The sequence below is a fragment of the Paramormyrops kingsleyae genome, chromosome 3 (assembly GCF_048594095.1).
Source record: "Paramormyrops kingsleyae isolate MSU_618 chromosome 3, PKINGS_0.4, whole genome shotgun sequence".
Lineage (NCBI taxonomy): Eukaryota > Metazoa > Chordata > Actinopteri > Osteoglossiformes > Mormyridae > Paramormyrops > Paramormyrops kingsleyae.
Genome location: NC_132799.1, coordinates 33,491,580 through 33,504,519, shown reverse-complemented (window position 1 = coordinate 33,504,519; position 12,940 = coordinate 33,491,580). Strand labels below are relative to the sequence as shown.

Sequence of the window (12,940 nt, the reverse complement as noted above, 5' to 3'; positions counted from 1 at the left end):
TTAGGTTTTTGTCGTTGCTCACTCTCTGACCTACATCGGTGACCATGGACCTGTGCTCTCTAATTAATTTCTTTCTGCAGATTCTGAAATCTCATCTTGGGGAATGTTGCGATTAGCATTAAAAATTATATTCCACTCAGGGGAAATATTCAGTACTGGTGTAGTAAACATGAGAAGCACATTAAATGAAATTTTCAAAATGCATCGGCTAAAGACTAACTTTTGCTACTAGCCAGTTGGGCTAGTTCAGTTAAAAATGTTGTCCAACATGCAATGTTTTTACTAGCCAGTAGGATTGTGGTCCTGTTTTTGTACTTACCCTTTGTTTAAATTACTCACCTCTTATCCAGGGTTAACCCCTTCCTTGTGCTCTGTGCTGCCTGAGATAGGCAGTGTGTTATTTAGTAATATCAAAATCATGTCCATGTCAAGGAATCCTTCAAAGTGTCCTAAATAATTCAGAGATAAAGTCCAGCATCCTTTGATTTCAGGAAATGTTTCCATGGAAACAGTTTTAGGTAAGAAAAGAACTCATGATCAATTAATATTACATATGAGGAACTTGCATCATTACAGTTTTTCATTCAAAAATTGTGTTTTCACCCTTTGTGTGCACACCCTTTGCAAAATGATAAAGAATGGCAGATGTTTACATGTGCTCCGCAGAATCAAATAAAAGACAAGTTGGTTGATGAAACTTTTATTGTGAAAAGGTAAAACTAGCAAGATCTAGTCAGGCACCTAAATGCTAGAGCGTATCTTACAAACAGGAACAGTCGTGGTCACTATCATTTGTAGAAATGCAACTTTCAAAAACAAACACAGAATTAATTATTCTTTGTGCTTGTTAGCACTTTTCTTCAATGAGAATTGGAATCCCTGAGTCGAGGCACTTGAGGAAGAATCTGCACTATGATTTTCCCTTTGTTTTCTTTGACTCTGCTGTTGGATGAAAAACCGTCTTCTCATCTATACAGTACTATGACAGTGGCAGTTTTGCTTCACTTGGGCTCATGCATCGCTAAATGGAGGACAAACCATATTGGTTAATTTCAAATTTTTCTGCTGAATAATGAATGATACAAACATTTTTCTGTGAAAACACAATCAATAATGTTCAATAATTTAACATTCTAACACTGCATTTAAAGAGGGAGACATCAATTCAGGAATATCCTGCTTAATGAATCATTGTTATCCTGTTGTTATGATGATAACATTTGCACTCTTCTCCCATAACAAATATACATTTCTATCAAAATATACAAATACGTAGAAAGACCAAATGTACACACAGAAGGCATATGTGTGAGCAGACTTGATGCCTTTTCTATGGAAGCCAATTTGACTGATTATGCTACGTTCTGCAGGTCGTTTACTGTGTACCTTTGGGCTTGATAGTATAAAATTCTTCTATCTTGGCTGCTAGAACTGTGATCCATTGTAATCAGTGCATTCACTCCACTGTTTCGCATCCGCTGTGTCCTCATGAGAAATACAGCATCCCATCTGTGTCCCACACAGGCAGAAAAATTCAACATACACTCAAGAATTAATACCAGCAGAGCTCAGACCCTGACAGAGAGTGGAGGCCCCGATCTGTTTTATATGGGATACACTGCTTGATCCTTAGTGGTCATGGTAGTTTGCATGTTCGAGCTCCAGCACAGCAGCTTAATCTCATTAACGAGGTCCACACGGGGCCCATTAGCCCAGTGTTTCCCAACCCGGTCCTCAGGCACCCACAGTGGTCCGCGTTTTTGCTCCCTCCCAGCTCCCTGCCAGACAGTCTACGTTTTACCAGGAGCTGGAAAGAAGCAAAACTATGGACTGGCTGTGGGTCCCCGAGGACTGGATTGGGAAACACTGCGTGTTGCCCAAGGGGCAGAGTGGTAACCATTACAATCGGCTGCTGAGGATGCACTTTTACAAGGACCTATGAACTGTAATGAATACAAACTAAGAATGATATGTTTTAGACGTATTTTTCACCTTAATTTAATGTCTGCCAATCAATCATTACTTAAAGTTTATCAGAAGGATTTAGGCCTTCAATGTAGCTTTAAGTACAGCACACTTTAAATTAGAGGACTAATTAAATTAATCGTCATTTAGAGAAAGGGATTACCTTTTTACCTCTGTCTAAATATTCTACTTAAGAGTATACAGCATAGTATGCAGAGGTGACCATTTCAGGTCCAGAAAGTAAAAATCAAGACCAAGCTTTTGCTTCAACCAACCAGTTGAGTGCTCAGTGACTGTAACATACACCAGTGGTTGGTTGGAACAAAATCTTTGTATTTGTACTTTCTGGACCTGAAATGTCCACCTCTGATAGTATGGAGTGGCTGTGTTCAGGTTGACACTCTGATTTCACGTTTTGTGTTCATGAAGAACCTTGTCCCTGGATTCCTCCCTCCGTGTCTGTCTTGAGTCTGTGGTTCTCATGCCTTGCTTGGCCATGACGTTCCAGAGCTTGTGCAGATTGGACTTGGTGATAGCATCGTGGGGTTTGAGCTCGAGGGCTCTCATGTAATTGGTCTCGGCCTCCTGCAGCTTCCCGTTGAGGTGAAGGATGGCGCCAAGGTTCATCAGGGCCACAGGGTACTGGAAGAACATTGTACACATGGGGGACACTACACTGCATCTGCACAGAAACCACATCAACCGCCCCACAAAGACCTTAGACCACCCCCTGAACAAAGAACACAATATTTAGAAGCCGAAACTGCATTTTTTTTTTTGTTAACCCGAAATCTTTTCATGTGGCAGAACATTTCAACACTGCATGGTGGCCTTTTCCGTGACTTTTTGACTGGCCCATAATCGCTACAGGACTCCCAGATGGTACCTGCCGCCCATCTTCTCGGGTTCTGAGACACATCGGGATGCTTACATTGGGTCTCAGGCTTGCCGCCAGTCTGTAATAGTTCTCAGCTGCTTCATTCAGGCGCGTTTGTCTGCAGGGCAAAAGAATGACCATCAGTGATTTTAGACTCCTGGCACCAAGACCAATTTTGTGCTAATTAGTGCTTCTGGGTCTTGAATCAAAACAAAGTGACCCAGAGACACAATAAAAAAGCAGGGGTTGTTGCAACACCCCCGTCACGCAGGTTGGCAACTGGGATGTGCACCTCAGTACATCTATTTTCATGTAGGAACTTCAATGGCCTGCGGAAAAGGTGTCATTGGGTAAAACATAGATGTTATCTTTGTTGTTTGGCTACAGAACTGCATTGTTCTTACAGGCTTCAGATATGTCATACTGGCATTCATTTCCTATATAATCACACATATATAAACGTGACATTTCCCTGCGCATTTATAGGCAAACTCCAACAAACCTTTTGTATTTTCAATGTGTTGCCCAATATGGATGAGAATCTGATGGACACGAACATGTTTAAGTAAGTAAGTAAGGAAGTACTGTAATAGCTTTATTGTCATTGCACAATGTACAACGAAATTTGCAGTGCATCATGGATAATTAAAATTTTAAATATTAAAAAAAATACCAATTCCTAAAAATACTCTCACTTCCACACATGCACCCACTCACTCGCACAAATAACCTTAATAAATAAAAACACCACAACAGCACTATTACACAAAGTCCCCAGTCATTAAATAATCAAAGTCAAAGTCGCTGATGTTGAGCAGAGGGAGGGCACAATTTCAGCAAGTTCAGTTCCGTGATGGCTCTCGGTACAAAACTGTTTTTCAGCCTAGAAGTACGAGCCTTCACAGCTCTGTAACGTCGCCCAGATGGTAGCAGAGAAAAGAATCAGTGACAGGGATGAACCGCATCAGTCAGGATGAGTGTGGTTCTATGAAGACAGCGTGTTCTGGAGATATCCTCCAGAGATGTCAATGTCAGTCCTATTATATTTTGGGATGTGTAGATGATTCTTTGTAGACTCTTATTTAGAGCCATGGGTTCTCACATTTGAAGCATCCTTCCATTTTTGTAATCACTTGTCGTATTCGGGGTGGGGGGGGGGGAGTGTCTAGAGCAGGGGTCTCCAACTCCGGTCCTGGAGAGCTACAATCCAGTAGGTTTTCTATCCCACTTGGCTTCTGATGAGCCACACCTGCTCCTGGTATTTACCTGAGAACAGGTGTGGCTCATCAGAAGCCGGGTATGATAGAAAACCTACTGGACGGTAGCTCTCCAGGACCGGAGTTGGAGACCCCTGGTCTAGAGCCTATCCTGGTAGCTATGGGCACAAGGCAGGGAACAGCCCAGGATGGGGCGCCAACTCATCGCAGGGCACACTCACACACCATTCACTGACACTTATGGGCAATTTGGTGACTGCAATTCACCGTAGCATGTTTTTAGACTATGGGGGAGATACCACAGAAGGAAGGGGAAGCCCCATAGGAGGAAGCCCCATGACAACACAAGGGGACTGGAAAAGCAAAGGCAGAGACTGGAAGCCCAGTCCCAGGGCTATGAGGTACCTAAGCTAACCACTGCATCGCCATGCCTCCCTTGTTTCAAGCAACCCAAACTAATTTTCCCCACTCCTGCTGGGGATTGTCCATATCAGCATGCAGGACAAACACCTTAAATACATTAGGTGTAATGAAGAAGGTCTCACTCCAACCATCTATCCATTTTCTGTACCCAGTTTAGGGCGCCGGCCCATTGCTGAGCCTCATTCCAATGTTTCTTGAAAGGGTTATTCAAACCCCAGGGTCTTTCTATGGAAAATTTCCTGAAAACCAGTTGGCTGAAGGGGCTACATCTAAAATCTGCTTTGCACCCAGGGTCAACCAACAGGTCAACATGGCCACAGCCATTCCTAGTTCCTTCCCAAAGCCCTCCAGCTGAAGATAGCACAAACCGGAGCATGTGGGCGGCATTGAAGACCACATCGAACTCGCCCTTCTCCAGCTCCACGGCCTTCCTCGCCACCTCTGCTGCCTCCGCAAGCCGCGATTCCTCCAACAAAAACTGACCTGGGGGTCACAGACACAGGAGACCATGTTGTAGTGCTTAATAGGTGCTAGTTCAAGCTCAGTTACAGTCTACTTAGTCCTCTCAAGCTGAGGATTAGTTTGTAGCTGAGACCTTTTTTCTGAAACATTCACTGGAAAATTATGGTTGAAATGCTGCACTTAGCATACACATCATTCTGGACCACCAAGGGCAGCAACACATAATTAGTAGCATTCAGACTGCTGGGGAAGAGATTTCTTAAGGCATTATTTGTTACATGTAAACATGCTGGGTAAAATTGTATCATAAACCAAGCAATAGGGCATTTGTCTTATGGGAGGTATTTTCTGCAAAAAATAAAATCAAAATGAAATTGATAAAAAGAAAATACAATCTCCACTTTGCCATTTAGTTTCCATAGTCTGTGCGCAAAAATCCTGCAAAAATGAAAGAGAAATCAAAATAACACCATTTGCATTTTCATTTTCCACTCAGGCACGAGTAATTTGTGCAAAAATTAAGTATAAAATTAAAAGAACACTTTGTCTTTTCATTATCTCTTTTGCATTTTCATTTTCAATATACTCGCGGTATTTTAGTGTCATAATTCAAATGAAACCGCTAATCGGTAAAAGAAAGAGCAATATCGACTTTGCATTTGCTTTATCTTCACAGCATGCACATTAACTGCTAAAATTTAAATTAAAATGAAATCTTTTCATCATATTTACTTTTCTGAGGCTTATCGGTACATCTATGACAATATTAAAAAGAAAACTCAAAATGGATAAACCGAAATCAAAGTGCCCGTTTGGATTTTCATTTTCAGCACAAACAGCACTGAGGCTGTAAAAATGAAAAGACAAACACAAATGAGTTACAGCGCCATCTACTGCACTTTGGCTTTTCGTTTTCCATTTAGCATTTTCGTTTCCTACTTTTCATTTTCGTTTTCAAGTTCACATCATGCAAATATATGCTAATAAGGCGGGTGGGTCGATGGGCGTGTCTATGACTACAAAAAAGGACTGTGACCGTCAAGAACCGTACTGTACCTGCCAACAGAATGGCGAATGTTGTTCGGGAAACGGTGCGGGAGTTACTAGAGTTGGCAAACTCCACTGGCGAACTGGATGAAAATTTCATTTTATTAAGATGTGAAGTTATAATAGACTGGCTTGGATATGTCGAGGCATTAACCGACGTAGAGGTGAATTCGGCCGTGTGGCGAAATTTATACGAGGTAGTGTATGGAGTCAGAATAGTGCCATATGTACTTGTATGTGTACTTTCCAATTTGCACCCGTAAAAAGAAATTTGCTCACACTGAACACAATTTTCATTCGCAAAAAAAAATATTTTGCAAATACAAGTCAATATTTTTTGTAAATGCGAAACCAAACATCTTCATAAAAATATTTTTTACAAAGATAGAATGGTTTTCAAGTACAAAACCTGTATTGCAAATCCAAGTCCTCTTGCAAATACCAACCTGCGAGTGCAAATTCACACTTGCGCATATAAATAATTTTGGCACTAATTTGCCTAGCGCTTTGCAGATAAATATTTGCTCGCATATCCACCAATCAAATTAATTCATTTTCTAGCCAATCATAAAACCACTGGTGTCCTGCATACCATAACCGTACACTACCTCGTATAAATTTCGCCACACAGCCGAATTCACCTCTACGTCGGTTAATGCCTCGACATATCCAAGCCGGTCTATTATAACTTCAAATCTTAATAAAATGAAATTTTCATCCAGTTCACCAGTGGAGTTTGCCAACTCTAATAACTCCCGCACCGTTTCCCGAACAACATTCGCCATTCTGTTGGCAGGTACAGTACGGTTCTTGATGGTCACAGTCCTTTTTTGTAGTCATAGACACGCCCATCGACCCACCCACCTTATTAGCATATATTTGCATGATGTGAACTTGAAAACGAAAATGAAAAGTAGGAAACGAAAATGCTAAATGGAAAACGAAAAGCCAAAGTGCAGTAGATGGCACTGTAACTCATTTGTGTTTGTCTTTTCATTTTTACAGCCTCAGTGCTGTTTGTGCTGAAAATGAAAATCCAAACGGGCACTTTGATTTCGGTTTATCCATTTTGAGTTTTCTTTTTAATATTGTCATAGATGTACCGATAAGCCTCAGAAAAGTAAATATGATGAAAAGATTTCATTTTAATTTAAATTTTAGCAGTTAATGTGCATGCTGTGAAGATAAAGCAAATGCAAAGTCGATATTGCTCTTTCTTTTACCGATTAGCGGTTTCATTTGAATTATGACACTAAAATACCGCGAGTATATTGAAAATGAAAATGCAAAAGAGATAATGAAAAGACAAAGTGTTCTTTTAATTTTATACTTAATTTTTGCACAAATTACTCGTGCCTGAGTGGAAAATGAAAATGCAAATGGTGTTATTTTGATTTCTTTTTCATTTTTGCAGGATTTTTGCGCACAGACTATGGAAACTAAATGGCAAAGTGGAGATTGTATTTTCTTTTTATCAATTTCATTTTCATTTTATTTTTTGCAGAAAATACCTCCCATATTTGTCTATCTTTCCAAAGTAATTGAAACAATGACTCTTTAAAAACCCAGAACTTTAACACAGCAGCAGGGAATCAAGACAGCTCTGCAGGATTTGAATGTTTAGTGTTATTTTCATTGGCTAACGGTGATGCAATTATCCTAGCAGTTATTCTGGGACAATCTTTGCATTTATTCTTGTTACTGGGAAATGCATCTGCCCTGATTTTACAGTAAAATTTCCCAGCCCTGGACAGTAAGTTCAAGACTTGCAGCAAACCATGTGTTTTCTGAGCAAACATTAAGAGGAATATTTAGCAAGTTCTGTACTCACCATAGTGCATATAAGAGTTCCCTTTTGAAGGGTCCAACTTAATAGCCTTCAGAAAGTACTTTTCAGCTTCTGCCTTTTGCCCCTGGAAGGAAACAAACAGGATAATTTTAAATGACTTTCATCTGTAAGCACATCATTATATATACAAGGCTGCTTTGATCAATTTTCTTAGTTCAAAAACTGCCTACGTTTGCTAGCATCTGAGGAAGCCTTACTTATGCTGAAAAGTCATTGTGCATTTGACACATTTTGCTTTGTCAAGAAAGGTAGGTTTAAAGGATGAAGCTTGGAATAATGAAGAGTACTTCATCCTGTATACCAGGCTGGTGCCACTACTGTCCCAATTTGCTGTATATTTTTAGACCTCTAATGACTGTATCACAGATGAGAGCTGTACTTGTAAGAATAGGCCAAAGTCACAATTCTTGGAACTGTCACGTCTTTAAGAAAACAGTTTGTCTTAGTGGATCTCTAAATTTTTCTGATTGATTAAGCTGCTCTTTACTTCCTCATGGCTCATCTATCTGCCAGATTTACTTCCCAGGCAGTATTAAAACATACAGCATTCTGTTGCTGACTCGTCGTGAAGATTGGGCATATTCTGAAAACATTTATAACTGCTGAGAATTTTGGTCTTAATTCTCCCTGATCCATTCTGTTGCTTTGTTCCTCGAGAAAATCCACATTATTAGGAAACTTGGATAATTAAGACTAATCTGAGGATGAGGACGGTAGTGTAAGGGCATTACAGTGAGGGCCAGGAGCTTCCCATAAGTCAGGTGGGCAGGGACATGGTCAGGCTTGGCCCTCAGCGACTCCCGGTACCAGCGTTCAGCCTCGGGCAGCTTGTTCAGTCTCAGGTAGGCCTCTCCTGTTGTGGGGACGGGGATGCGTCTTAGCTCAGTCGCCATTCACAGCCATCCAGCTGTGCCAGTGGTAACCCTGACACGTAAACCCGACTTTCTTCCCACAGCCCATCACTCTGAACCGCTGGCCCAGTTACCGCAGTTCAGTTACACTGCAACCACCCCCCCCCCCCAATGTAAACCACACTGAGGTTAATAACTCACTGTATTTGTTATATTGTTTTGTATTGTATTTGTATGTATTTACTCCAACATTCCTTGTACTGACATGTACTCTTACACTTTCAGTACATTTATCAGCCGTAGGTGCACAAGCACACTTTGTATATATCAATTGAACAGTACGTGACTATTGTCTTAACTGTGTATGTATCTACTGAGCCACTGACAACTGGAGACAAAAACCCTGTGTGACTAAACATACTTGGCCAATAAACCTGATTCTGATTCTTGAGGAGGCTCAGTTTCTCCTTGAGAAGAGGGCAGCCATAAAAACCAGTTAGGGTTTAGGAGACTAAGGAGATATTATATCAGTTTATATAGGTAATATAATCGCTATGACAACAGAGAAATATCACATTGAAAGAGAATAACCACATTCCCAAGATCATAATGCCAGTTCGGGCTAAAAACTGCAGTAAAGAAATTAATTAAGCAAACTGATGACAGTGTGATGACATCACCAGAGGCAAATGAACAAATATTAGCCTTTATTAACAGAAAACACTGGCTCATACGGATGGCTGCTTGTTAACTCCCCAAGCTCAGTTAGTTCTTCAGTACTTCTGTAGGACTCTCACCTATCATGTTGTAGAGACTCTGCGGTGCAAACTGACCCGGCATCTTCCGTATGGCCTCCTTAAAGGCTGCGAGGGCCTCCTGCAAAGCATGATGGGCCTGTCACTCGGAGGCGGGGCACGGCGAGCGCGAGCTAACGGCCTGCGACCTCCGACCTGTTTCTTAGTCTACCTCCTGGTGGCCCTGCTCATGGAGAAGCTTGCCCATGTTATAGAGGCAGCTGGTCACGGAGCTTCGGTGGGCTTGGGGGTCCTTCAGGTTCTCGTCAGGAATGTCCGAGCAGGTGAGGAACATCCTCTTGGCCTCGGTCAGACGCTCCTGGTTCATCAGGATGATCCCCGTGTTCAAGTAGGCGGCTGCAGGCATGTGAAAGGATAACTAGCCAAGTTCTGGCTCCAGCAAACCCCAGAGGAGGTCCAGCATACTACAAGACTTCTTAAGCATTATTTAATTGATGAGTTTTCAGCATCACCTCCCCCACTAGTAGAATTTTATTGTCCAGAGAATTCAGAATACCATAATAGTGTTGTTTTTGAAAATAGCGTCAAAATACTGTACACTGTGATAAAATGTCTGGACCAGAGTATGTGAGCGAAACGGTACGATGAGAGTGTCTGCTCATCGCTCACGGAGTGGTATGCCCCCCCATTCCCCAGCTCACTGACGCTCATCAATTTTCACCCCGCTCCAAAGAAATCACTCACCGCTTGCTCCACAACAGAAAACAATCTGCACTGTATTTTAATTTTAGCTTAAACTGTAACCTGGTTTACTGATCAGCCAAATCCACATTCAAACAGAGTTTTTTTTTTCCGCTCCGGCCGAAATCCTTCCGCTCCAGCTCTGCGCTCGCTCCACTCCGCTCACATGCTCTAAACTGTCTAGTTCCAAGCTGGACTGAGACAATGAGGAGAGACAATCTCAACTAGCTGTGTTAGCTGTAAACCACAATCAGCTTGGCTTAATCTCTCTACCATCACTTTGTCTTAAAGTTCTTAAAATTGCAGAATTTCCCAAACCAGCGTCAACATGCGGTAAAAGCTTTGCGTTGGCTTGATGAATACCGTTGGTTTGATGTATATTTGTAACAATACCAAAATTGTATTATCCTGAGAAATTCACATATACTTCACTGAAGAAAATCAGAGTAAAAAATGAGCAGAGGTTTTGGTTTACATGAATTTCTTTGGAACATTTAGAGTACTCGGAGAATACCCAGTAATACTCTGTAATTAGTATGACTCAGACGGTGAGGGCTGATCCCACTTGTTGTCAGAGGTAAGATACGGAATATAAAAACAGTTCATTTGTTTTGAATTGGGCTGTCTGATGTACAGACTCCAGCTGCAATCTGAGCTTCTGAGCCAAGACTCCGTTTGCTGGCTGGGACTCCTCGGGGAATGAAACATGCGATTTTAATTAATGCAATTAAGCTGGGATTTAATACTTGAAGTTAAAGTCACAAGCTTATGAAGAAATTTCAAAAACGGATCTTGGCTTTCAACACGTCCACAGCAGGCTCAAGCCGTCTCCTTGTTCCCAAGGCGACGGTCGCTTGTGTTTTTTCTGCTAGCCGTAGAGTCGTACTCACAGGCTAGTGTGGGCCGACTCATGATGGCCAGCCTGTAGTAGTGCAGGGCCTCCGAGGGTCTGCTGTTCTCCTGCAGCAGCAGACCTCTGGAAAATGAGGTGGGGGGAGGGGGGACGACGACAAGGCACTTTATTTCCTATAAATGCAGAATGCAAATTCTGCAATGCAAATTCTGAAATAGTTCAAAAGCCATCTGATCTCACACAGGGGGTAGGGAATATTGATTGGTCCATCAACGGCAGAAGATCAAGATTAGGCACTAGGACCTCAGAGAAACACATGGTCAAGGTTGCCCCACAGAGCATGAAACTTCTTGAGTGCTGATCCTTTGAGATCAATTGACATCATCTGAGGTCAATTGTGAAATGATCAGAAGCCAGAGGTCTCACAGGGGAAAAAGAAAAGGAACCTGGCTACTTTGCACCAATGCTAATGCATTCATATTTACCTGCAGTTCTGGCATTAAAAGGCTCTATTTCAAAGTGACTGGTTAATATTAGTTAATACACAAGATTACACCATGCACATAAAGTACTGTGCCAAGGTTTATGCAGTCAGACAAAACTGTTTAAATGATCTTCATGTTAATGCAAAACTAAGATATTATGTTTGTCAAAACATGTTAGCTTAGCCGTTTCAAAACCTCTCCTGTAAGTCATCCCAGTTGTAGTAACCATGCACTTGTTCACTGACTAGCATACCATGTTTGGTAACACCTCATCAAGTTATTTAACTGGTTAGTTAAGTTTGTTATTGGTGAAAGAAATACATGGAATGGTTCCCACTGAGAAGAGGTTAGGAAACTGAAGCTTCTTCTCTCCATCCAAGATATCGGTAACTTTTTCAGGAACAGAAGAAATTCTTCTTAATTCATATAATTCTTATTGTATTGTAGTATTGTATTACTGTTTATTTGTGTCTATTTAAATATTATTTTTTTCCGAGCAAGTATACATTTACTACCCAAATAAATAGCTTGAAATATTTTCTTCGCCTGACTTTTGCACAGTACTGTACATATTCATACATCTGCTCATAGATACTCACAGGTTGTAAAGCATGTCAGCCATGTTCCTGCGGAAATACAATGCATTCAGGTAGGCCTTCTCTGCCTCTGCAGTCCTGCCCTGGTTCTTCAGGACGTTCCCAAGGTTACCCCATGCTGGATGGAAAACAGGAGATTACACACTTCTGGTAATGCAAGATGAATGTAGTTCCCAATGGCTACGCATCACATCAGCACCTTTGAGTGGTAAGACAGCAGGGGCCTCTATCAGGGTCATGATAGAAGAGCAACCTCTTACAGTATTTACAGTAAATGCACGCCTTCCTTAAGTCTCGCAATGGCTTTGTTCCAGAACCATATGCTTCCATACTGTTGAGTGTTCGCAAGTCTGACGAGCGCCAATTCCTCACAGACCGATCTAGGAAGTGCCGCGCTGTGATGCTTTGCGCGCAGGCGAGCGCTGAGCCAGAAGCAACACTGAGGGCCCCGCCAGGGTAAACAGCTGCTACGTCCCCCCGTAGCAGCCAAATGAAAAGTGATATTCGTTAACACAGCGTGACGATGCTTGTGCTGCAGGAAGCCATCTGATGCTGCCTACAATGACAGAATTGTGCACATGTACACCACAAATCTGTAGGGTCAGCCAGAGGGCACGAAACAAAAAAATAAAAGTGCTTGTAGCTAACATCGTGAGCAAACTCACGTTATTCCCATAAAGTTCAGAAAGTCACTATACTCTCAGGTGACCACCTAATCCATGCCAGGAGGGACTGGTCCTTCGACTGGTTCATTTCCTTTATTGAAAGATTGATCCAGTTGTTTTATATTAACATTAGTGACACATACATGATTATAGA

General features: G+C 41.7%; 1 protein-coding gene across 2 annotated transcripts in view; it reads right to left on the bottom strand.

Moving 5' to 3' along the window:
- Positions 1-692: 692 nt before the first annotated feature.
- The window catches only part of LOC111837177 (protein O-mannosyl-transferase TMTC2-like), a 31,589-nt gene continuing 19,341 nt past the window's right edge, over positions 693-12,940 (bottom strand). The window contains exons 4-12 of one of the 2 annotated variants that reach the window (XM_023799025.2): positions 12,125-12,239; positions 11,078-11,163; positions 9,658-9,842; positions 9,489-9,567; positions 8,572-8,693; positions 7,823-7,904; positions 4,851-4,965; positions 2,897-2,960; positions 693-2,607 (exon numbers count right to left, since the gene is read on the bottom strand). In XM_023799025.2, coding sequence (XP_023654793.2) covers positions 2,374-2,607; positions 2,897-2,960; positions 4,851-4,965; positions 7,823-7,904; positions 8,572-8,693; positions 9,489-9,567; positions 9,658-9,842; positions 11,078-11,163; positions 12,125-12,239 — 1,082 coding nt within the window. In that variant the 3' untranslated portion in view covers positions 693-2,373. Of the gene's footprint in view, positions 2,608-2,896; positions 2,961-4,850; positions 4,966-7,822; positions 7,905-8,571; positions 8,694-9,488; positions 9,568-9,641; positions 9,843-11,077; positions 11,164-12,124; positions 12,240-12,940 lie in introns of those variants that run through there. The other variant, XR_011989612.1, reaches the window with a different exon arrangement.